This window comes from Corella eumyota, chromosome 1, assembly GCF_963082875.1.
Source record: "Corella eumyota chromosome 1, kaCorEumy4.1, whole genome shotgun sequence".
NCBI lineage: Eukaryota > Metazoa > Chordata > Ascidiacea > Phlebobranchia > Corellidae > Corella > Corella eumyota.
Window position 1 is genome coordinate 10,271,317 of NC_137490.1, and position 25,396 is coordinate 10,296,712.

The 25,396-nt window shown below is 27.1% G+C and overlaps 4 protein-coding genes across 6 annotated transcripts; 2 read left to right on the forward strand and 2 right to left on the reverse strand.

Moving 5' to 3' along the window:
- The first annotated feature begins 1,573 nt into the window (after positions 1–1,573).
- On the forward strand, positions 1,574–12,573 carry LOC145740761 (NPC intracellular cholesterol transporter 1-like). Its single transcript, XM_082558601.1, has 27 exons — positions 1,574–1,821; positions 2,429–2,627; positions 2,784–2,972; positions 3,078–3,262; positions 3,409–3,544; positions 3,724–3,870; positions 3,999–4,128; positions 4,378–4,520; positions 5,129–5,270; positions 5,543–5,669; positions 5,844–6,076; positions 6,270–6,473; positions 6,620–6,827; positions 7,106–7,290; positions 7,432–7,544; positions 7,722–7,846; positions 7,975–8,128; positions 8,215–8,326; positions 8,503–8,655; positions 9,157–9,277; positions 9,769–9,902; positions 10,175–10,239; positions 10,465–10,653; positions 10,782–10,951; positions 11,140–11,253; positions 11,364–11,526; positions 11,825–12,573. Exons 1-27 carry the CDS (start codon positions 1,780–1,782, stop codon positions 11,986–11,988), a joined length of 4,047 nt encoding a protein of 1,348 aa, XP_082414727.1. The 5' UTR covers positions 1,574–1,779; the 3' UTR covers positions 11,989–12,573.
- A 372-nt stretch (positions 12,574–12,945) lies between these two features.
- On the reverse strand, positions 12,946–19,016 carry LOC145749505 (uncharacterized). 3 transcript variants are annotated; one of them, XM_082565306.1, is made up of 19 exons: positions 18,070–19,016; positions 17,845–17,972; positions 17,644–17,765; positions 17,353–17,501; positions 16,975–17,001; positions 16,589–16,736; positions 16,440–16,524; positions 16,175–16,374; positions 15,932–16,058; positions 15,738–15,832; positions 15,138–15,336; positions 14,820–14,976; positions 14,522–14,701; positions 14,235–14,395; positions 13,951–14,001; positions 13,760–13,883; positions 13,507–13,629; positions 13,341–13,428; positions 12,946–13,243 (listed from the first exon to the last, which is right to left on the reverse strand). In XM_082565306.1, the coding sequence occupies exons 1-19, from the start codon at positions 18,880–18,882 to the stop codon at positions 13,005–13,007; spliced, it is 3,216 nt and encodes a 1,071-aa protein (XP_082421432.1). In that variant the 5' UTR covers positions 18,883–19,016; the 3' UTR covers positions 12,946–13,004. The 3 variants fall into 3 exon arrangements, with proteins under 3 accessions (XP_082421432.1, XP_082421424.1, XP_082421417.1); XM_082565298.1 differs by having other exon boundaries at positions 14,829–14,976; positions 16,927–17,001; XM_082565291.1 differs by having other exon boundaries at positions 16,927–17,001.
- A 49-nt stretch (positions 19,017–19,065) lies between these two features.
- Positions 19,066–20,260, reverse strand: LOC145749527 (trimeric intracellular cation channel type 1B.2-like). Its single transcript, XM_082565317.1, has one exon. The coding sequence runs from the start codon at positions 20,223–20,225 to the stop codon at positions 19,407–19,409; it is 819 nt and encodes a 272-aa protein (XP_082421443.1). The 5' UTR covers positions 20,226–20,260; the 3' UTR covers positions 19,066–19,406.
- A 1,466-nt stretch (positions 20,261–21,726) lies between these two features.
- Positions 21,727–23,725, forward strand: LOC145753305 (large ribosomal subunit protein P1-like). The gene is made up of 4 exons (XM_082569717.1): positions 21,727–21,905; positions 22,826–22,900; positions 23,075–23,278; positions 23,362–23,725. The coding sequence occupies exons 1-3, from the start codon at positions 21,840–21,842 to the stop codon at positions 23,255–23,257; spliced, it is 324 nt and encodes a 107-aa protein (XP_082425843.1). The 5' UTR covers positions 21,727–21,839; the 3' UTR covers positions 23,258–23,278; positions 23,362–23,725.
- The last annotated feature ends 1,671 nt before the right edge of the window (positions 23,726–25,396 follow it).

Genomic DNA, 25,396 nt, shown 5'->3' on the forward strand with positions numbered 1-25,396 from the left:
TTTATATTATCATCTTTTCGCACAAATGCATATATGAAAAAAAGCTGAACAAATGATTTTCTTACAAAGTTAAAAATTAGTCCAAGCACTTTTGAGAAGATTTAACTGCGTTTCTGTTGATAAAAAACATCTGAAATCTGGTCGTCCAGCAGCGGCGAATCAATTAAAATTGGGTCCATTGGTCGTCGGTCACTCCTATATGTATAACTTGTCCTTGTTAAAGAACTTAAAGCTGGAGGGGTCGGACAAGGTCTTCCAGGGACTATAAGTTCTTTGTTGCATGATAAACGGCTCCGTCAATAGTTCGCTAAACGCAAGCTACGTTTGCAATGTCAAACTATGCTTGAAAAAGCTTATAAGCTTTTCTTTATTTTATGACCACATCACAGCGTATAACTAACAAACTTGCCTACAACCCGGTGACGTCCTAGAGAGTTTGGCGTCAAGTTTATAAAAATATATAAACTAGCTGCATTTTTCCGTTGAGTTTCCTATTAAGGTATTGTTTAACAAATCTTATTCAACTTAGTCAACTGTGCTAAACTTCGTTATTCAAATCGGCATTGTTGATAATATTGGAACCCACTGACGTGACCCAAATAAATTGCTAATTTAATCATGTCTAAATTAAAAAAATTGTGTCTGGATGTTGCTTACCACTAACAAACAACTTATATTTATTTAAAGTATTTAACTAAGATGAAAATCTAATATAGAAAAAACGTGCGGTAAATAATTAAGCTCATAATAGGACACCTCGAAGATTATGTAACAATAATTTTGGCACTGTTCTGTTATATAACATATTTTTTTTAAAGAATTATGTAACAAACACGTGTGCAATAATTTGTGGTGCAATGGTGCAATACGTTATTTTTACGTTATTCAAATCAAATCTAAATGTTATAAAGGTACGCAAATACATAATTAAAAAAAATGTTTTAAATTATAGTGAATATTGTATTGTAAAATTAAGAACGCTGGGTAATTTTTTTAACACAATTTTTCACCATTATTTAAACGATGTAAATTTAAAAAAAAAATCTCAGTTGCGCTTTTTTTCTGTTAAGCTAATAACGTAAGCAAATTTTATTACATTTATTTAATATTTTAATTTATGCATAACAACATTACTTAAAAAGAATATGTACCTTCAAATTAAAATAAAAAGTTTGCGTCGTTTTTTATAAATTTATGGTATTTTGCTTGCACAATTTTAAATTAACCAAGCGTAGAATCGTTCGATCTTCTTTCCACTTTATCTGTTACGAAAAAGGCAAAAAATCGATTTTAAAAGTAATTTACCCGGCTTTGTTGCTTGTTGGTAACTAACAGATAGAAGAGAGTGGCGTGATGATCGTAGTAAGCGATGACGTCATGGGTGTGTCAAAATTTAAACATTTTCATTCATTCGTCTGTTCTGTCTGTTCGTATTGCATGAATTGCGGTATTTTAAAATTGATTAGATTTGTCGGCTTGTGTAAAATTTAGGAAAAAAGTCAAAATAAAGGGCTATTTAATAGATTTTAGAAAATATATGGACAAACAATATAAATCATTATTTTTTAGGTGTAAGGTAAATACAGAGATACCTGTGTTCAAAAAATTCAAAACCGACTGACTGACTAAGTGGTAAACCCAAGTGCCAGACAGGCAAATATAAAAATTAGGCTCTTAGGTTGTTCAAAGGTTGTGTGTTTTTTTCTGTCGAACAGTCAAGAAGTGTTTAAACTGTAACGTAACTCTGGTCAGCTGATTTCCTAATCACCTAATTGCAAGATGTGGCTTAAACCTAGTGTTCCTTGCCTTCTATTAAGTTTGGTATGTACAATTATAGTTTAAAATTTGACTTACTTTGGCATGTTTAAACAAAAAAAGTGCTTTGTCACTTTGCCATGGCCCACTTTTTATATAGCACATTTTATATTGTTAAAATGGATATTTTTATACTAACCATTTAAAAGTAAAAGTCGCTTTGATGTTATATTTACTCCACAGAAAAATTGTTTTACTAGGCAATGTTTTGTGTGTAATCACTAGTGATTTTGTGTCATAACGCACTTAAGTAAGGTATATTAAAATGTGTTTTAGTTTTACGCTATATTTTTTTTTTAAATAAATTCTGCTGCTTAATTACTTGTTTAAAATTGTTGGCAATATAAATATTATTTAAAAAGGCTCTAACTTATTTTTGTAAATTAGTTTTTTATGAGAAAATTTGCTGGGATAGCATTATTTAAGTCTTTCTTAATTCTGCTGAGTTGACATAAGACTGTCATTTCTTTGTGCACTTCAATCTGTGGTTCTTATTCCTTACTCAACATTTATTATTTTTTATTACAAGATCAGCAATAAGTTTAAATTAATTTTTGTATTAATTTACATAGCCAATAATTTTAAATCAAATATTTTGTAACCTTATTTCTAGATTACTTTTTGCTCCTTTATTGCTTTAATCGACGCAAAGTATATCCACAAGGAGGGTTATTGTATGATGTATGACGAGTGCGCAGTAAACACTAATAATCATGCAAAAATTGGCTGTGTGTATAACAAGAAAGCTCCATTACTTACTGACAAAAAGGGATTAGAATTACTTAACGAAATATGCCCATATTTTTATAAAGGTAAGCTTTTTTGCACAAATTAAATTTTTTGACATTTTAAACTTTAGTATTATTTCCTAACATTTTTACAAATTTAAGTTTTTTTTTTTTTTTAGTAAACGCTTAAATGCATAAAAAATAATTTAAAAACCTTCTATTTACTTTGTTATATTTTAGGTGATAATTCTACAAATGTATGCTGTAGCACTTCCCAACTTTATACATTACAAACCAATCTACGACTTCCTTTACAATACCTATCTAGGTGCCCTAGTTGTTACTCCAACTTTGTTGCATTGTACTGTGAAATGACCTGCAGTCCAAACCAAAGTACTTTCGTCAATGTTACAAAAACGGGTACTAAAGGTGTGTATTTTTGTTACAAGTTTGCCAACCAACTGTTTAAATATTTTTTAAAGGGTATTTTATGTTACCAAGTTAAAAAAAATTAAACTTATTGTTAAATTTTAGAGGACCCAAAAGATCATATACATGTTATACGCAATGGAACATATGTATCTGAATTAAATTACACTATTAACAATGCCTATGCTTATTCCATGTTTAATTCATGTGAACATGTATCCAGCCCTTCTACTAACTCACCAGCTATTAAACTCTTATGTGGACCTTATGCTGATGGCTGTACTGCCCATGTCAGTAAAAATTATTAACCATTAATTTAATATCATGAACCATATAATCAATATTCTTTGTGAGTGTAAAATCTTCTTAGCTGTGGATTTATAACTTGAAATTAAATATTTTTGAGTTTTTTAAGTGTTTTTTTTGTATATATTAGAAATGGATTACATATATGAATTCCCTTGATAATGGATTAACTCCTTTCCAAATTGATGTAACATTCGTTGATGACCCGAAGGTTGGAATGAATTATAACACTACAGCCTGTAATGAAACTTTGCCTGGTGGAGATGGTAAATTTAATTTAAATGTTTTTTAATCAATTGGCTTAAATAAGCACAATCAATAATTTCAAACTATATATATAATAAACAAAGGTAATTTTTAAGTTTTGTTTCATAAAAAAATACAAAAAAATGAATGATATGAATTCACTCTAAAGGTGATATTTTATTTATATATTGATTTTTAGGCTCCTGTAGTTGTAATGATTGTCCATCTGCTTGTGCTGGTCCCCCTCCAACTCCTCCTCCACCTTCTACCCCTTGGCTAATATTTGGTGTGGATGGATTTTATGTGGTTATGCCTGTTGTTTATGCTCTTTTCTGCATTGTCTTTGGTAAGAATACAAAATATTTTTTTTAATTTTTTCGTGGTGTTTAACTGGTTGTAGATAACATAAAAAATAAGACTAGTAGTTACTTGACATTTTTGCTGATTTTTTTAACAACTTTTTTTATACAATAGTGAATGTGGTGGTTTGGATGCACCTATGTTACAAAAAGAAAAATATTGCAAGAGATAGTTGTTGTACTGTAGTGGATGATAACACAGTTAGTGCAAGAGAGGATGATCTTGGTATAAGAGCTGTGGATGGGTAGGTTTCTCATCTTTTAATATATTTTAACCTTTAATTTTCAATCTTTACCATGTTCTTGGTAAAGGTTGTTTGTTTGGTGTTCGCATACAAATATTTCTATATATGATATAACATGCCAATGCAGATTAATATTACTGTATTTAACTGTATGGAGTGTTGTGGTACGCCTATATATATATATTTAAATACCACATATCTAATATTTGCTTTTAATTTAAAAAAAATAGTAAACGATGCTTTTTTTAGAAACTTGCCCAAACATCTTGATGACAAAAACAGTATTGGTTGCATTCAAAGATTTGGTTTATATTTGGAAAATCTTTTAAAAAAAACTTTTCGAATATGGGGAACATTTTGTGCCAGGCACCCAATTAGTGTTTTAATTTGTGGTAAGAACATTGGCTGAGTCTATTTACATGAGTCTATTTCATCAATTCTCCTGTATGCTTTTGTCATACATAAAATTTAGTTTTAGTCTTTTTTGCTTGTTATTTATTATAAATTATTATTGTGCATTTTAAAATGTTAATTTCATGATATTACTAAAGATAGGTTATGGTCCGGAAATGCACATTAGAGAAATTTTAATATTTCGAGTGCAAAAGTGCTGACTATTGTTTGTTACTTGACCTATAAGTCTTGGTTTGTCTTGTTACATTACATTTCTGGCTATTTTTAAAGAAAACTAAAGTCCAACTTTTTTCTCTTTTTCTCTTTATTTTTTCTCTTCATTAAAAACTCACAATTGTTAAACAACAAGCTTTAGTGTTTGATGGTTAATCTTCTTTTTTATTTTTAAATAGGCCTATATTTTGTTAAATTATAGCTTTTTATTTGTTTATATAATAATGCTGTCATCACTAATTACTATAAATTAACTGAGCTTAAAATTTTAGACTTGCCAAATCGAGTTATTTAGTTTTTATTTCTAGTTCAATTTTAGACCTCTAGTTAGAATTTTAGCCTTTAAGTATAATACTATTTTTTACTTAAACAGGCGCAGTTGTTGTAGCTGGATGTTCTGCTGGTTTAAAGTATATGACAATTACAACAGATCCCGTCGAGCTTTGGTCTGCACCTACAAGTAATGCTAGACTTAATAAAGATTATTACGATCAACATTTTGGACCATTTTACAGGTAGCCAATCCTATTTGTCTCCTTGTGATATAAGTTTTGACTTTTTTATTTAATGCAACATTATTAGCCTTTTGTTAAAATTTTTTTTTTGTTTAATCAATTTTATGTTTATACATGAATTGCAGTTAATTATTAACTGTTACACCATTTTTGTACAAAGAACAAAGTTTAAAATAACATTTACAACAACTGGTAAATTATTAACATATTATTTGGTGTTCGGCAAGTTAATAAAAACTAAGACAAACAAGATTGTATCTTTTGTATTACAGAACAGAACAATTAATTATCAGGGCACCTCACACTAATAGATCTTTTTATCTTCCCTATACTGATTCAAGTGTTGATCAACAAAATATTTCATTTGGTCCAATCTTTCACAAACATATTCTTGAAGAGGTATTCTTGTAATTTCAGTTTACTTAAATAATTATTTATGATTATTTTTTAAGTATCTTTACTTTTTTGGTACACCAAGTAATCAACTTCAAACATTAAGTTAAATATCGAAAGCTTTAAAAAAATATAAGTGATTGTTTGAATTTAAGTTACATAAATGAAATTCTTTTTTAGATTTTAGCCCTTCAATCTTATGTAGAAAACATAGTAGCTCAAGATAACGGCCAAACAGTTACGTTAAATGACATTTGTCTTAAGCCCCTTGCACCCTACAATAACAATTGTACAATTTTATCCGTTCTTAATTATTTCCAAAATGAATTTTCGAATTTGAATATGACTACTTGGTCAGAAGGCCATTTCTATATGACTGCTGATTATCATGACCATCTAATGGCTTGTACAAAGTTAGTCACTTTTTTGTATCTTTTGTTAAGTTAATTGTTTTTATGTACAAATTTATCATTGGTTAATTTTTTTAATTGTAAATATATTAAAAAAAGAATTTTTGTTGATCTAAGTATATGTTTCATATTTTATTCTTAAACAAATTATTAATTTTTCCGAAATCATAACTTTTAAGTTTTGTATTTTTACCAGTGGTGCGGCCACAATTGATGATGCCACTAAACTACATATGTCTTGTCTTGGCACTTTTGGTGGTCCTGTGTTTCCTTGGGTAGCATTAGGTGGATATGATGCTAATAATTATCTTAATGCTACTGCTGCAGTTATTACTATTCCAGTTGTGAACTATTACAATAATACTCCTGCACTTAATAAAGCGCTTGCTTGGGAAAAAGAGTAAGTAATGTTATCACAATTTTAAATTAATGATTTTTTTTTTCTAGTTGCATTTATTTTGGCAATTTAAAAAAAACTTGTTAAAAATCTAAAAATTCCTTCTTCTTTTTGCTAAAAACTAATTTCAGTATTTTTTTTCAATGAAGATTTATAGCGTACATGAAAAATTTTGCACACAACAACCCTGATAGTAACTTAACTGTTGTGTTCTCTTCTGAACGATCAATTGAAGATGAAATAAACAGGGAATCAAGCGCTGATATTATGACAATATTAGCTTCTTATCTTATTATGTTTGCTTATGTGGCTATTGCACTGGGAAAATTTGGAAACTGCAACTTTGGAAGAATCTTTGTAAGTTTTTATATTTTTGGGGCAATATTAATCAACTATTATATTAAATTAAATGTCTTAAATTAAAACTAATAATTTGTCATGAATGATTATATATATCTGTCAAAAAGTATTTATGTACCTGTCAAAAAGGTAAATATTAAATCAAAAATGTCAAAAAGGTAAATATTTTAAAAAAATGATTAGTTTTATGTACATACATATATCTTTTTTATTGAAATAAAAAAGAATGAAACAAAAAAAAGCAATAGTAAAATAAAAATAAAAAATTGTTTTAGATTGAAGCCCAATTAACTGTTGGTTTATCAGGAGTATTAATTGTACTATGCTCTGTTGCCATGTCACTTGGTATATTCAGTTATGCTGGCATTCCTTTAACTTTAATTATTGTTGAAGTAGTTCCATTTTTAGCACTAGCTGTTGGGGTGGACAATATTTTTATTTTAGTTCAACATGTGCAAAGGTATGTGCTCTTAGTTACTGGTACCTACATAATTTTAGTTATGTTTTATTGGCCTTTTTTCATATGATTTATTGACTAGATTTGAGTAAATTTAAAAATTTTATGCTCCTAGTTTTGTAAATCCTGTATCCTTTTTTTTAGAGATGAAAGAAGACACAAAGAAAGTGTTGAAGAACAATTAGGAAGAGTTTTGGGGGAAGTTGCACCAAGCATGTTTATGTCTTCACTTTCTGAAACTATTGCATTTTTCCTAGGTACTTATTACTACCAAATCGTTTTTTAATTTATTTTCGAGCATTGCTTTGTTTAAACATGCTAAAATAATTTTTTATTAAGTTAACTTATTGTTGTTAATTAAAAAAAAATATAAGATTTTAAACTTTATTTTTTTAACTTGTCTTAATTATTTCCTGTTTTGATAAAATTTAAAGGTGGTTTATCAACAATGCCTGCAGTTCGAACATTCTCAATGTTTGCCGGCTTGGCAGTTTTCTGTGATTTTCTTCTTCAGATGACTTGTTTTGTTGCTATATTAGCTTTGGACAGCAAACGTCAGGTAAGATTTACCAATATTTTTTTAAAAGTGAAAGTGATAACAATATTAAAAGTTGTTTATGTGTATTGTGTTGTAATCTAAAATAAACTTTTACAAATTTCTAACAATATTACCAATTTAAATTAAAGGCTGGAAATAGATATGATTGTTTTTGTTGTATTAAAAATGATGAAGATGAAGAGTTTGAAAATGATGGAATTTTGTATATATTTACAAAAGATTTTTATGCTCCCGCTGTTTTGTCGAAAACAGTTCGGCCTTTAGTCATGTTATTCTTTGTTGGTAAGAATTGTGTTAATTAAGCTGGGAAATTTTTTTTTATTGGGAAGAATTAAAAGAAAATAAATTTAAATTTTATGTTTAAACAGGCATAGCATGTTTCAGTGGTGCAGTTTTACACAAAGTTGAAATAGGTTTAGACCAATCCTTATCTATGCCAAGTGACTCTTATGTTTTAGACTATTTCGACGGAATAAATAAGTAAGTACAAGAGTAAACATGGTTTGTTTGAATTATCAATAATAAACTGTGTCAAGCATTTAATTTTATTTTGCAAGGTCTTTTTTAATTGGTTTAAAAATATATATATTTAAAATGGGCATTTCTGTTCACAATAAACAAAAAAAGTTATTAAACGTTTTATTAATTTTTAACAGGTATTTATCTGTTGGTGCACCAGTTTATTTTGTTGTTCCTGAAGGACATGATTATTTGTCAAAACAAGGTGCAGACCAGATATGCGGTGGAAGTGGTTGTAATAACAATTCACTAATCACATATATAAGTCATATGTCCAAAATGCCTAACTAGTAAGTAAATATTTCTCTTATGTAGTATGATGTTTTTAACTGAAATAATTTTTATTTTTTAAGCATAAGCACCATAATGTTATGCCCAAGCAGTAAAGACTATTTAATTTAGTTTCCTTTAAAATATTCAGTTACAAAAGAAATTTAAGTTATGGATCAATTGTACTTAATGGTTCTCAGAAAAACTCCCAGACTTTGCGGTCCTAGGTATTTTCTTTCGTACTTTACGATACTGCCTAATTCTCTTTCATCATTTATGGTCCTACCTATTTTTTTCTCGTACTATACTGACTTAGCTCTCATGTATTTTACGGTCCTAGCTAATTCTATCTCGGATTTAATGGTCTTCACTAATTCTCTTCTTTACGGTCTTAAAACTTTTTAAAAACCGTTAAGTACAAGTGATCCTAAGTTATTTATTTAAAGTTTTGTTAAAAAAACCAACATTTCCTATAAACATATTCAAGTTTAGTAAACAAACAATCTTGAATTCTTTTATAGTTCACACATAGCATATCCAGCTTCTTCTTGGCTTGATGATTATTTTGATTGGCTAAAACCCCAAACTCAATGCTGTAGGTTTGATGATACAGGCAACTCTTCCACATTCTGTAATGCCACAGTATGTATTTTTCTTTATTTATGGTTTAAAATTTAAGTTAAAACATATTGTCAAGTTTTAGTATCCTTTTATTATATAACGGTGATTTAAAAGCTGTAAATTTTCTGTTATAATATTTTTCGTTGTTAAACGTTTTAAATTTAAACAAAAGGTTTAAAATAACATTTGTGTTTAGTTAGTTTAATTATTTATATTTAAACCTTAATTAATTATTGAAATTAAAAGTTTGAAAAAAAGCATTTACATATTGATCAATATCCCATCATTGATATTGTTCAGAAAACAAAAAAAAACGAAGTAAATTTTTTGTTTTTTAAAAATTTATAATTTGGGTCAGTTATTTTTTTTATATCAAAAGCGTGAAAACTTATTTTAAGAATTTGGTTTGTTTATCATATATTTAAAGTCAAATATGGAATCTGCAGATTTTTATATTAACTTCTTAGTTGTTCACAGTAGTTTATATTTAAATTATTGTTTTATTATTCAAGGTTGTATCAGACACTTGTCAATCATGTAGAAGTGGGAGTGAAGTCACCAAACAACCAAGACCAACACCCGAAGAATTTATGAGATTTTTACCGTGGTTTTTGCAAGATAATCCTGAGCTAAAGTGTGCCAAGGGGTAAATAAAATTTTCTTTAACACAAATTTTTATGTTCTGGTATTTAGACAAATTAAAATTTTTTTAAGAACTATATCAACTAAAACTTTTCTTGGTCTTAAATTAACAAAGAAAAGTGATTTAATTAAACTCTGTTCTATTTTAATATTAAAATAAAATAAGTTGAATATAGACAAATGGAAACTCACTTAAATAGTTTAAAATATTTGAATACACCTTCTGCTTTCCGAAAAAATTTTTGTAATAACACACCAACAATTTTAATGTTTTAGTGGGCATGCTGCATATGGATCAGCTGTTAATATAATTGGCAAAGGAAATGAATCAAAAGTTGGTGGTATGTAAATTTTATTTTTAGGATATTATTAAAAAAAGCTTGTTACATTTACGTTATGTAAAACTTTTCCGCTTTTATTTACTAGATGTTACATGCTTTTACTTATATTTAAAAATTGTATACTGTTTAAATCTGCGTACTTTTTTTTAAGTGAAAACAAATTTAAATATTATTTTTTTAGTTGTTAAATACTTAAATTTTTTTAATTTAAATTTATTTTTTTAGCAACACAATACATGGCATATCACACTGTGGCAAGGGTATCTTCTGATTTTATCGGGTGCCTTAAACAAGCCAATGCAATTGCAGCTAATATTTCACAAAGCCTCAATCAAACAGTGTTTCCTTACTCTATATTCTATGTGTTTTATGAACAGTACTTGACCATTGTTAATGACACTATATTTAATTTAGGTAAGAAATGCTTGGCTGTACTTCCTTAATGTATCTGGTTTAAGATTTTTTAATAACGTCTTAGCATAAATATATGATTGTTTAGTTTTTGTCTTAAAAGTTTTTACTAACTATTTTTTACTTTAAAGGAGTGTCGGTTGCGGCCATTTTTATTGTTGTGTTTTTACTCCTCGGATGGGATTTTTTATCAGCTCTCATTGTTGTTTTTACAATTCTTTTAATTTTACTCGACATGTTTGGTATCATGTTTATATGGAACATCCCTTTAAATGCCGTTTCGTTAGTTAACTTAGTTATGGTAAGTTTTATGTTAAATGGCTTTAGCAAAAAAAACTGTCTAAAATTATATTGTATTTTACAATAGGCTTTATTGAAACTTGCTTACCGTTATTGAAATTTTTTTTATTATTTAAAGCACGTCATCAAGTATAAATTTAAGTTATTAAATAAGCACTTTTAGTTGATAACAAATATGAATTCGTTTAGGCTGTTGGTATATCAGTAGAATTTTGTGCGCATATTGTTCGAGCATTTGCCTTAAGTCAACGTCATACACGAGTGGGTAGGGCAGAAGAAGCTCTCGCAGAAATGGGCAGCTCTGTAAGTTTACATAATAAAAAAAAAGTTTTGTAAAAATGATTTTAAATATCTAAAGTTGATTTACTTTTTTTAAATCTAATATGTGACAATTTTGTTTTTAATGTGTTTAGGTTTTTAGTGGAATTACAATAACAAAGTTTGTTGGAATTGTTATTCTGGCATTTAGCAAATCCAAGATCTTCCAGATTTTTTACTTTAGAATGTACCTCGGTGTTGTTCTTTTAGGATTCGGTCATGGTCTTGTTTTTCTTCCCGTTTTACTAAGTTATATTGGTATGTAATTTTTTTGTTTTTTTTAATAAGGTTTTGTGTTGCAACAAAGCACGCCTTATGATTAATTATACCCTTACCATGCCACAACATTGTTTACATTTTCTATGTATTCTTATAGCAATTTTTTCTTTATTAACCCATCAATTAGAATTTTTATAAAACACTTATTACTTGATATAACTAGTAAAGTTGAACCCAGGAATTGTAGTATCACAATGACTATTCGCACGTCAAATTAACCATTATAGTACAAACCTTAAATTTAAACAAGTTTTTAAAAAATATATTTAATAAACAGGTCCAAAACGTCGCCATTCATTATTTAAATATAGTCAGTTTATGAATGAAGAAAGTTGTGACATAAATTCTGATGATCGACACAGTTTTTCAAGAGTTGTTGAAGGTGATTCCAATAGTTTAACTGATTCAAACCAAAAGTTGATTAACTCAGTTATGGCTTAATTTAAACAGGATTTTACTTTCCATACCTCCATTTTTAAATATATTCTGAAAAATGTTAATGTATATATCAAATTATTCATTCCCGTGTATTCTTTGTACACAAATTTGGGTAGAATAAGATTTTAATTTCTGTTTTAACTGTTTAACAATAATAAACAAAAGATATGCATTACTTGGCTCTAATAGTGCTTATTGCTATTTGAAAGAAGCATTTTGCCGATTTATATTAAAAAAAATTATTAGCAAATAATGCCGTTTTATTGTCCCAATTATAAAAATTATGTTACACCTTTTACAAATTAAGACAAGTTGTACTAAATCTTAATCCCTTCTAAATAACCATGTGTTGTGTTTTTAATCTAAATCGCTGAGCATTGTCACAGTACTTCTTTGTGATATGTACAGATGATTATTCAGGTTAATTGCAAAATATTTTTTTATTTTTACTGTGAAAAGACTCTAATTTGTTTTTGTTGTGTGTTGTACATTACTTATTACCTTATGCTTTAAAAAATTAAATTTAATAAACGAATAAATAATGAAGTCGGTTACCACCGAACTGAACTATTCAAATCTTTTTGGTGTTGTAATGAAACCATATTTGCTGTACATTGTTAAATGAAAAGACAATTTTTCGCTTTAAGACAGAATGGAGACGTAAGGTCATAAACTAGCAATATCTATATTGTTCGCTTTTTTAATACTTAAAATCAGGTCATTTATCTCATTTTTGTTTGTTTGTAAACTATTAGTTACTTTAAACTATGTGTTTTTGAAGATATAATTCTTGTTTGTTTTTTATAGTTAAAGATTGGTTTATACATTTAAGTTTAGTCTAATAATTTAAAAGTTTAAGTTTACTACATAACAAATTTGATTTTCAAAGTAAATGAAGATATTACTTTAAAATTTTAAGTAGGCTAATTGCTTACTGTGATAAAAAACAAGTTATTTTGCAGAAATATATTTTAATGTCGAATTGTTGCAAAAAAAAATTTAAAATAAAGAACACAACTTTAGGTGCTTGTTAAAATAGTTTTTAAAATAAGTTTGTGTTTTTCATCTAAACCAGAAATACAATTAATATTTTCTTCAACATTTCTTTTTGGTTCAAAAATAAGTAATTCTTTGGTTAACAAAACTATTGCACTTTTCACTTGCGAAGGAACATTTTTAATTTCCAACTTTGAATTACAAAAATATTCACAGATTTCTTTTAATATTTTGGCAGTATTTTCTTGTGTTTCTTGAACATCTACATAACAACAACAACAACAGAAGATTTATTCATTACAAATTTAAATTTTTTTATAAAACTTAAGAAAACACTTTGTACTTTAAACTGTTATTACCAATAGTTCGTTGGGCCGCAATAACAGACATTCTTAATGAATGTAGAAACATGGAAAAATCTAAGGTGCATAGTGGATTTATATCAACCTGAAATAAATAAAATAATTTAAAATAATATACGATTCCATTAAAATTAATTTACCAATTCAATTTGTTTAAGCTTACAGTTTTGGAATGTGTATGATATTTAATTTTCACTTCAACATGGCCAAATAATCGATCTTTTAACCAAGAATTTACATTTGCCATCGACATTCTTTCACATATTGAAATCGCCAAATCTAAAACCTTTTAATGAAAATAGTAGCATATAATTTATATCCTAAAATAAAATAATAATTGGGAATGGTTTAAAATTAATAAAGCAATTTTTTATATTCGAATATTTATTAAAAAATTTTTATGTTAAAATATTAACTGCTGTTGATGTTCCAGAAAAAATTAGAATTTTCATTGCTTCAACAACTTGGTTACAATTATAAACTTGAATCTTTTCCTTAATATAACTCAAGACATCGGGGTAAATCACTCTGGCTGCCTCTCTGCAAAAGAATATTTAAAATTTTTATTCAGGCAAAATTATTGAAAAAAGAAAACAAAAATCCTTACATAACGTCTTTACTTAACAATTTACTCCCGGATCGAAGTTCTTCTAAAAATCTAAAAAATTGGAAAATTTGTTGTTTAATATATTTTTATGATTTTTAAACATAGCGTTATTTTCATATTTATATTGTTAACAATAATTTGTTTTATTTTCAGGGCACAATTTGTTTCAGCAATAACTTATATTTTAAATCAAATCTTTTTTAGCAAATTTTTTATATGTATCATGACTAATTTTGGTCACCAAAGGTGGCTTATTATGCCAGAATGCTTCATAGTTAACTTACATAATGACTTTTTCATTTGTAGTAAAGCAATTAGTTAGTAGTTCACTACATATGTATTTAATGCAGTTAGACTGACATCTTTGTGATACAAAAGTTACAGAGTTTTTTAGGGAAAGTGGCTGGGTCTGGAAAAAAACCATCTCAAGGTTTTCTTGCAAATTCTTAAAATTTAAAACAAAAATTAATTATAATTACTTTAAATTATTATTTATAGATGCAAAAACAATTTAAAAATTTTAAATTCTTAAAATAATTGTAAGATTTTTATAATTAGGAAAAACACCTACTAAACTTTGTGGCAGTTTCTGTGATGAGGGTTTAATTTTTTTTGGTCGCTGTCGCTTATTTACCACCATACAGTTTGACTTTAATAATGTTGTTATCTCATTTAACTTGAAGTTCATTTGGTACAAAAGTTTTTGAGTGATAATAAATTCTGCTGCATCATCAACAGTGTTTTGATTAAGCTTTAAAAATATACAGCGATTGAGAGTTTTTAAATAATAACATTATAATGAATCAAACTAAACATGAAAAAAACATATGAAATACACCAATTTTTATAATTTTAAAAGTAAACTTAACATTTTTTACAGTTAATGTTGTCGATGATACTGTTGTTAACAATTGATGTAAAGTGTTTAAATCTAATAATTGTAATTCGAATAAAGATCCAATTGATGTTGTAAGAAAAAAGTTTAACTTAGAAGGATTGCAATTTAGATATTCAGCTGAAGTTGATCTAATGAAAAAATAAAATAAAAATTAAAAATACATTTATTTTACATAATTTAAATAACCTTACATAATTAATCCTTTAAGTTATATAGATATTTTAAGAAGTTATTTCTTGTTTTTTTTAATATTTAATGCTTAGTTATATAAGTAAAACATTTTACACACCTATATATTGCACACAAGTTGTGGAGTAAAGTATTCAACTCTGGACTATTAATTAACATTGAAGAGGTCTGTGATAAAAATTGCACTATCCATGGCACAGTTAACAACAAATGACCCTTTTTTAAAGCTTTTTCCAAAGATTCTAATACAAACTTAAATGCTGATGCCTCAATGTGAGACAAATCATTTTTTAAGCTATCTGAAAAATAGTAAATTAAACAATTTTATTAATTACAAATGTTTTGCACATAATAAGTTAGTTTAGTAAGTTTAAATTTAAAATAAGGTTTAAATTTAAAATTGTTAACAGTATGACGTGAATAAAAGCAGATTTTAGCGTATAAAAATAATAATAAACACAATTTCATATATATACCAACAGTTCACGAAAATATTACAAAAAATAAAATATTGTTATAAAAAGAAATAAATTAAATAAATATTAAAAAAAAAATTTGAAATAGTTTTTTTTTTGTTACATTAGAAAACAACATTAATTGGGTATAAGTTGTTCATAGGACAAAACTAGATATTCTAAGATCAGTAGTTAATCCTTTATCAGATTCAATTTAATATTTTAATGTAATTAAAAACCCTTACCTTGATGTTCTTTATGGGGCAAACAAACTGTGTACCCATAAAAATATCCGCAAATCCTTAAACTGTTAATTACTTTAGCTATATTTTCATGGTCTCTAAAAAAACATTAATATTAGAGAGGTGAGCTGGACTTCTATAAATATAAAATATAAAAAAAAGGGTACCACAAATTACTGCTATTTTTATATACCTACGTTTTAAAATAGCAGTGTTTTTGTGTTTCAATTTCACAATTTAGTAATTCATACTCTTTCATTCGATCTTTTAAGGAATCGCACAAATAAATATTAAAGCTGTAGCTATCGGCAATGGAAATAAAATCTAATGTTAAAAAATGATTTAAATTAAAGATGAAATTAAATAAAATTTGTTTACAACATTGTGAAAAAAATATTTAGAAAAAATTATTAAGAAAAAATATTAAGATTAAAGCAAACCTTTAAAAAATTTACACTTGTCAGAAAGCCAACACTGACTAGATGATTGATTTGGTTTGAAAACCCTGTTTTCCAATTTAAGAATTCGATCCAATTCCCCAGGAAATGATGAGGCGATAATATGAGGAGAGTTTATCCATCTGTCTTTAACTAAATTTCCTTTTTGAATTCCAACATACATGAGATGATCCAAAAACAATCTACATATAGAAATTAAGACTTTAAATAATTAATTGTTTATTTTTAATTAATTTAAGGTTGTTACCTTAAAAATGGTTCAAATGTGGAATACACCCTTATTTGATTAATCAGCCATCTTAGTTTTCCAATAAAATCTTTTGAAAAGTCCCCTAAAAAAAGTAAAAAATCTCAACAAAATATTAATCTAAAATATTGCAAATTATTTTTTTTAACCTTCTTGATATTTATTATTCCATTCTCGGATAATAAAATAAAACATGTCTCTTTGTTTTCGAAATCCATGAAATGAATAATCAGAAATAAAGTTACTCCGCCCATCAGTTTCTTCTTGGAAAAGAATTGAATCCAAATTCCTATTTTTCTACAACATAAAGATTTTAAAAGAAAATATTGAAAAAAATTCCTTTCAGTAGATCATAAAAGTTAAAATTGTTAAAAACCCAATTTCTAAAAAAAACTTAAAAAGTATTTTTTTAAATCTTTGTTATGGAAAGAAAACAAACTTTAAAATGTCAAAAAATATTAATCATAAAACAACTAAAAACTTTTACATATGTAGCAAAGTTTTCTTGTGGTTGACATTTATTAATATTATTTACTTGAGCAAGCAGAGTGTGATGGTTTTTCTAAAAAAATAAGATTTATTAATACCTATACAACATGGTTTAAAATTATGAAATTTAGTAGTACAGAATGCTCGCATTATCGCTATAAAAAGTTTAACTTAAAAATGGTTTTACCATTTTAATAAACAAACCAATGATTTTTTTAAAATAAACATACAAAAACACATTTTATTATTTAGGTATGGTTAATTAAAAACAATTAATTTAATATTATTAGTATGTATAATGAATGTTATATTTAAAAAAATAAAAATAGTAATAATCATCTTAAATTTTAGTCAATAAACAACCTATAGATTACATAAATTTTTATTATAAAAGAGACTTTGACAAACTTAAATATATAATTACATCTTCACTTAAAAACTTTTGTAATAAATTGATTGCTTCATCACTCAATATGTTCAAAAAATTAGAAGATGCAAGAATGCTTAAAGAATTTGCTGCAAAAGTTCTTGATTGAACAGAACTTAAAATTAATTTTTCAAAATCACTGCTTTCTGAAAAAAAATTAAGCCTTAAAATCCAAAAATTACATTGCTTTTTTTTAGAGTGAAGATACAGTTTTTACCATTACTTTTAAAAATTTTAATAGATATAGATTTGGTCGTGATTAAATTACAAACTTTAAATTTTACACACTATTTATTGGTGATATAGTCTCATTAACATCAATCATTAGCATAAGCATAAGGTTATGGATTTCAGCTACTATGCTTGGTACAAAACATTTCATAACCCAGTGGCTGTAAATTGTGGAAAACCTGAAAAATTAAACTAAATTGAAAATAAATGATTAAAATTTAGAAATTTAATTGGCTTCAATTGTAAAAAAATACTCACTTTTCAAGTTTTTTGATTTCATCTTTTGACAAAATTTCAGTACAAGTAACGACTTTTTCTTTGGGTAATGGTTCACTTGATTGAATTGGACTTATATTTGTAAGTTCGTACCCTTTAGCAATATCAGGCTAAAAAATCACTGTAATGTTATGCTGTTACTCGTAATGTTTATATATTCAGTGTCAAGGGATAGTATTAAGTTTAAAATTTGAATTTAATTTATACCTTTTTAATATCGATTTCCGCTTTTTCAGCAGAAAATATTCTTGTTGTGAGCAGTAACTCTCTCTCCTTTTTTAAGCTAACAGCATTAGATACTCTCTGTTCTTCAACACATTTGCTTGGGTTTGTAGTTTCACCAAAAAGTCTACATTTTTCTTTCTTTTTTGTATTTGTAGATTCTACCATTGTAGGTGTAATTCTTCTTGAAACTCTATTAGTTGAATTTAGTATTGGTTTTATAACAGGCACGTTCATTTGTGGAGTGCCATCTAACCCAGGGAAATCTAATGAGCTTGATATATCAAAAACTGTTTTTTGAGATATTGGGTTTATCCTCTTTTCTCCTCTTTTGGATTTATAACTGTTAGCTGATCGATGACCTGGTGAATATTGCTGTGAATTTTCAAATTTATCTTGTGTTGAATTAAGCGATCGATTCTTGTTTACCGATCTTCTTTTCTTTTTAGTAGAAGACTGATTAACATACACTGACTTGATATATTTTTGTTGCGATTGTGAACTTAAATTGGGGGTAGAGGAAGAAAAGGTTTCATTTTTTATTGTGGGTTTGGGAGTACTAATTAGTTCCAATTTTGTGTTAACAGGGTTTTGTTTATACTTTTCTTTACTTTCTATACCCTTTTTTGTATCGTATAACTTAATTGTTGCAGTGTGAATGTGTTCAATAACATATGCAATAAATTCTGGGTTGTCAAAATTTTTAGAAGCCTCTTGTAAATTTAGCGAAGTGTTGGAATTTAAACACTTCATAAATTCGGGAATCTTTGTTGGTGCTTCATCAGACATTATCACCATTTTACTACAATCTAAATCAACTCCTTTAAAATTTAAAATTTACATATTGAGATACCAAAACAATGGTAGACAAGTAAGTTTTAATTCCATATATACAATACAAACAAGATCATAACCTTTTTAATTTACACAAAACAAATACAAATATATAATGCTATTTATGTTTAAATATACTGTTTATTTTTTTTAAATATAGACTACTGTTGATTTTTTTTAAGCCCTGCTATCTAATTTGTGTTTTCATAAAGGTTAATGTCTTACAAAAATAATTAAATCTTAATCTACAAGTAACACAAAAATTAATAAAAGTTAGAACTTAAAAAAACATAAAATTTTAGCTAAAAATTATCACTACACTGCATATATCATTTATGTAAAAATAAGTGTTCAGGCGATAGTATATATATCTAATCACAAGTAACTTAAAACTAATAATGGTAGTATTCAATAAATTATTCACAATGTGATAAAATAAATGATTAAACAAATTAACTATTAAATTAAAACAACATTATATTACATCCCTATTTTACTTTTTTCGAATTTTCCTTGTTTTTCTTGTCATCTTTCTTGCCAACATTTTCTACTGCGGTTTCATCAAACAATGAAACATCTACAAATATGGCAAATGCAATTTTTTCCAGCAATGCAAATGGGTCAAATATAATTCCAAACTTTGAGGTTAAAACAATTGCATAGATGATTGATGATTGGTATAAAGCTAATGTTGTGATTGGAGTTTCAATGTACCCACTTAACTGCAGAGTATATAAAGCAGAGAAAAACAAACATAGTTTAGTAATTGTTGCAAAGGAAAATATTTTTATTGAACTTTGATTCCATGTGCTATTTATTAAACCACCCAAATTCTTTAAAACGCCACCACCACAGGCACCAAACATGCCAATCACTGTACAAAGTAAAAATGATGATGGGTAAACACCAATGGCTAGTTTAACAGATTTAATAATTTTGCGTGTTCGAATCATTTCTTTCAGAAGCGAAATAGTAAGGTTAATTGGGGTCCAAAGCATAAATGAGGAAAACATACTTTTGGGACAATAAAATACAAGCCACCAAACCAAACTAGCCAATGCAACTGATTGTGTGTTAGCCAAAGGAGTTAAAACTGGATTTCCCACACAAAAATTTACCAGACAACCACCACCGAAGCAGCATAACAGAGAAAAAAACCATGTGGCAAATGGTTGGTCTCTTGCTTTTTCCACATTCCATTGTTGCTTGACAGATAGGATTACTACTGTATAATGACTTATTTCACAAGGTAAAGACAAAGATGAAGAAAGCAATGCATCCATTTGCAAACCAATTGTTTCCACCATAATGAATTTGTATTAACCTAACTATATATATAAATTTTAAATCTAAAAGCAGTAATGAAAAATTAAATTTTTTGATTAACAGTTAAAAAAAACTTTTTATCACATAAACTTTGTATTGTTATAAACTAATACTTTTTTTCCAGCTTAAAGAAAGCACCTTACTTAATCTATAATTTTTCACTTCATAGAAAGTGTTGGGAACTTTTAAATATGTTAAAAAATCTAGATCCACTGCATAAATGTATTAGTGTCTTTTAAATGCAATGCATATTGCTTTTATAACAAACAGCGAGAGTTCCTGTTCTACAAAAAAATATCAACAACTCGAGTGTCGAGGAAATACCAAATTATTAACCACGTGTCTAATGGCATAATGCCATAAATCATTACTTCTTATATACAAGTCTAAAATACGAGTCTATAACTGCCGACAAGCATTTATATATGCACGGTGTCAAAATGTCACTGCGACACCAAATCACTTGGCAGCTGCAACGGCGATCCGCTGGTAAAAATTATCGAGTTAGCTAGGCTGCAGGTCAGGGAGTTATTACCATTACCACATTCTTTCAAGAACTTTATTTTAAATGTATAATAAAGAAATGTAAATGATGTGCAGACAAATAGGCAATTTTGTGTTAAAGTAGGCCAACATTAAAAAACTTGACTTTAAATTTATTTATACAAAAGCAAAAAGCGTTTAGTTTATTTTTGAACTTGTTTTGAACTTTGGGAAAAGGCGAGTTTTAAAAACGGGTACTCATGTACTCTGGGGGATTATGGTGTCACAATAGCATAACTGTCGCATTGAAAAACTATTTTTAATACGTATAGAGTAAAAATATAGAGTAAAAAGATCTTATAGAGTAAGAATTTTTATATTGTTTTGCCTTATTTTATTGTACATATTTATGTATGTCTAACCTGGATTCTATTTAAATAAGACGATTTAGTAAATAAAACTTTATTTATATTATAAAACTGAGTGACATTCGAGCAAAACCTGTCACAATATTTTTTATAAATAGTTTGTTTTTTTTACATTTAATAAATGAAAATTTCACCGCAAAATATTTGGCTTAATATTAATCTCATTGGTGGACACAGTTAGTCAAAAAGGTAACTTCGTTAAGTGGTAATTCGTTACACGTTACATTAACTTCGTCAATTGATTAATTAATTTAAACGAAATTTAACAAAAGGTGTTAATAACCGAATTGAGAAAATATATAAAACACAATACAACAATAAACACCTAACTTATAAGTACAGAAAGAAGTTTTTTTGTATTAAAATTCTGAATAGAAAAAAAGAAAGAATAAAAAATACATTAACAATAATAGTATGTTCTGAAATTTGGGTTTTTAAACCATGATTTATCTAAAGTTTGTATTAGTTAATTTACATATTTATGATATTAGTCAAAGATTAAATTTGTTGTGTAAAATTTAGAAAAATCCTTGACAACACTTAAATTTAGAATTTCTAAGTTTTTTGACATCCGGGGTTCCTTTTGTTGTAAACTGTGTTCTAAAGTGCATCGTTCTTTTAAGCTAAGGCCGTTACAAATCGGCGACGTGCATTTCTTCATAACACCATCCTTAAATATAAATTATGACTTCCGAAAAAGCTTGTGTGTACGCAGCACTTATTCTGCACGACGACCAAGTTGAAATTACGGTAAGTAAATACACAACACTTTGTGACTCTTTATTTCAAAAAATATTTCTACTGCATTAAGCGTTGTTATATGATAGCCTATTCTATAATATATTCAAGAAAAGTTTAGCACAAGTTATATATAAATTTTTTTAAATTAGAAACTGTTATATTTAGACCCTAATAAATTCTTGCAACATTTTGATTGATGCTAGATTTTATTTATATTTTCGCGCTGTGAAAGTAATTAAAAAATATCGCGATAATGCCACGGGAAAAGGGACAAAATCAATTTCATGATATAAATCATGCCATAACAAGTATTTATATAGATAAAGATTTTATTTATGTTTTGGCATTGTCACCAACTCCATAAATGCATGATGTTGGTGTTTAATGGATTACGGTGGTAGTTTGTTATAACTAAAGTGCAGTTTTTATGCAGTTGAGTTAGTTTTACATAGATTACAACATGAAAATTTGTCACATATCAATAACTCACTAATATTTGTAGTAACATTTTAAAATTTTTATACCTAATAAATAAATTTGTATTTTTTGAATCTTTGTGTTAATTAATTCACAGTTACTTAATTTTTCCTTGCTATTTTGGTATTTCTGGGTAAATATTAACTGACTGATAACCCTTTTTACCTCTTCAAGTGCATTTTGCTTTGTGGTTTATTTATGTTTTTAAAGAACAATTCTGTAAAAAAGCTAATAGAAGTATTTAGGTATCGCCAGGTTGTCATTTCACTTGATCATAAAGTCTAGAAAGCCAATAATACCTTGATTAAATCAGTTAACTTTGTAACCGAGTTTTGGGCAATTAATGTTTAAGTTATATTATGAAATTAACAGCTCTATTTAGCCAATCATAATTTACATGTGTATGCTTTCTCGAATTTGCTTTTTTATAATTTAAAATGATTGGTTTACAGGCAGAAAAGATCAATGCCATCATTAAAGCCGCAAATGTTGAGGTGGAATCATATTGGCCAACTCTTTTTGTTAAGGTAAAAAAGGTGTATTTGCAACTATTTTACGACTTTATGCAGTGATGAAAAAAAATAAGCTTTTGAGATTTTGTCATTGAAAAATATTTTTCTATCCCTCTGAGCATAACTTAAATTTTTTTAAAAATATGTTTGTCAAAAAGTTACATTAAAATAAAAATATATATTTCTTAGGCATTGGATGGAATTGATATAAAATCACTTCTCTGTAATGTTGGAGTTGGAAGCGGTGCTCCTGCTGCTGCTGGGGCAGCAGCAGGTGGAGCTGCTGCAGAAGAGGCACCTAAAGAGGAGGAAAAGAAAGAAGAGTCCGAAGAAGAATCCGATGATGATATGGGATTTGGTCTATTTGATTAAATTCAAAATTTAATTTTATAGGTAAAAATAAAAGCAAGGCACAAGTTTAAATTTTAATGCCATCATTTTTTTTAATTAATTAACATATTTTTTTTTAATTACAGGTTAGTCTTCTTGTGGAGCAATTAACAAGGATATTTATTTACATAAAAATAAAATAACCTGCGCTAAAAGAATATTGTTTTTATTCAAGTATAGAAAATGTTAATATATTGATAGTTTTTTTGCAGGTAGTTGTTATGTGTCAAATAAGTTTAAATGTCAAAATGTATTCATTATTTAACTAGTTAGCTAGCTATATATTTTAGTTTAAATAAGCAATAAAGGGAATCTTAATATTTAAAAATATCTGACATAAATCATGGTTTTAATACCTACCCTTGCATTAGCCTAAGCGTTATATAATTTGTTATAATAATATATGCGTATTCTGTCTTAACTGTTTGCAAAAGCATCTTCTAACAACATTTTTAACAGCAAGTTTGTGCCATGATGGCTTTTGTTATATTCTATTAATTGTTAACAGTTTTAATATAAGTAATAAAAGTGTAGGAAAAATGAAACAAAAATATGTTACCCAACAAATCCAGATTTGAATCATTGAGTTGGTATCTTAAAAATATAAAAGGCTATATATTTTTTCTTCAAACCAATTTCTTTTCGTACAAATACAGTAAGCATTTAGACAAAATAAAACTGCACAATAAAAGTTGTTTTCCTACAACATTGTATCATTAGGGGATAATTCAATTTATTTTGATAAGTCATTTTACTTGGCATTTTTCCATATTTCAAAGTATGTAATTAAAGAGTAGTTAAAACCGGTTTTAAAGTTTTTTGAGAAACATTTGTAGTAAGTCTAAATAAGCCAATTTTATATCTGCAACTTGTTCCAATGGGGTATTGTGACGTCACAATTAGAAGTTATCAATGAAATTTCACGCGTAAGGATTTTTAAAGGTCACGAAACATGGTGGAAATTTTTTATTTTAAATATTTTTTGATAAATATACGGTGGAAAACAACTGCTGACATATTAAAGCATCGTTGCGCAGGTAAGTTAAAATATGGCCTAAAGTAATTCGGTTAAATATTAATCGATTGGCGTTTCCTTATTGTAGGGTCAAAAAGAGCGTAGTAAACATCATGCTAACGTAAATGCAAGCAAAAATCGTCTTTTAATCACACAGGCCAATTATTTAAATCAATTACGCTTATTATAAAACTTAATAACAATAAAAATAAATAACGGTATTTGCAATTTTGGTCCATTGGTTTTTAATTCACGATCATCTATGCATCGGCACGTCAATGAGTTTCACTAAAAAGGTATGTTGTAATTTCTAAATAAAGTTTATTTAAAGTGATAAACCAAAATAAAATGTATTTTACATATATAAATTAATGCAAACAACCATTTTAAAAGAGAAACACACAGGATTTAATTGTAAAGAGTGTTCTGCTGTTTTTAATGCCAACAGGAATTTTACAGTATAAAGCATTGTTCATTTTCTATATGTTGTATTGGAATATTTTATCCATTTTCTGTAACCACTTTTTTTGTTAAAAATTTAGCCACACCAAAAAGTTACAATAAAATGGAAAAACCATAATTTTATTACTTTTTCAAAATGGTTGCTAAAGGCAAAGCTGTAAAAATGCGCCTATTACTTAAAATTAATATTTTGCCCGAAGAAGAAATTAAACTATAAAAATGTACACATAAAAATAAATTAATAATATTACCGCAAAATAAAAAACAGCAAATACTTGTAAACTATTGAATCACGTGTTGCTAATTGCTTACTTTTTTAAACAAATATTTTTTACCTGCAAAATAAAATTACACTAACAATGGACGGTGAGGATAAATCAGAAAATTGCTCATGGAGTAAAGCTATATTTTAACATGATCTGAATTATTGGAACAATTTACATGTAATCGGAAGACATAATTTATTGATTTAATTTGAGCGAACCACTGCAACAATTTTTTTATGGTGTATTTTAATTCAGTTTAACTTTTTATTTGACTAAAATTTTAAATATGTAAAATAAAAAAGAGTTTTCTAGATAAAGAAAGATGAGATGTTTACCTAGTATTTCGCCTACAACAATAATTTTTTAGGTTCCTTATCT

What these genes read in the sequence shown, in the direction of transcription:
- LOC145749527 (XM_082565317.1), bottom strand. Translation starts at nt 20,225, where the DNA reads ATGGTGGAAACAATTGGTTTGCAAATGGATGCATTGCTTTCTTCATCT.
- LOC145740761 (XM_082558601.1), top strand. Translation starts at nt 1,780, where the DNA reads ATGTGGCTTAAACCTAGTGTTCCTTGCCTTCTATTAAGTTTG. An exon ending in AACTTTGCCTGGTGGAGATG is followed by an intron (nt 3,545 to 3,723) that starts GTAAATTTAATT and finishes ATTGATTTTTAG; the next exon opens with GCTCCTGTAGTTGTAATGAT. An exon ending in CTTTGGACAGCAAACGTCAG is followed by an intron (nt 7,847 to 7,974) that starts GTAAGATTTACC and finishes TTTAAATTAAAG; the next exon opens with GCTGGAAATAGATATGATTG.
- LOC145749505 (XM_082565291.1), bottom strand. Translation starts at nt 18,882, where the DNA reads ATGGTGATAATGTCTGATGAAGCACCAACAAAGATTCCCGAATTTATG. An exon ending in GACTATATCACCAATAAATA is followed by an intron (nt 17,502 to 17,643) that starts GTGTGTAAAATT and finishes ATTTTTTTTCAG; the next exon opens with AAAGCAGTGATTTTGAAAAA. An exon ending in AAGAAAACTTTGCTACATAT is followed by an intron (nt 16,737 to 16,926) that starts GTAAAAGTTTTT and finishes TTTATGTTGTAG; the next exon opens with AAAAATAGGAATTTGGATTC.
- LOC145753305 (XM_082569717.1), top strand. Translation starts at nt 21,840, where the DNA reads ATGACTTCCGAAAAAGCTTGTGTGTACGCAGCACTTATTCTGCACGAC. An exon ending in ACGACCAAGTTGAAATTACG is followed by an intron (nt 21,906 to 22,825) that starts GTAAGTAAATAC and finishes ATTGGTTTACAG; the next exon opens with GCAGAAAAGATCAATGCCAT. An exon ending in GGCCAACTCTTTTTGTTAAG is followed by an intron (nt 22,901 to 23,074) that starts GTAAAAAAGGTG and finishes TATATTTCTTAG; the next exon opens with GCATTGGATGGAATTGATAT.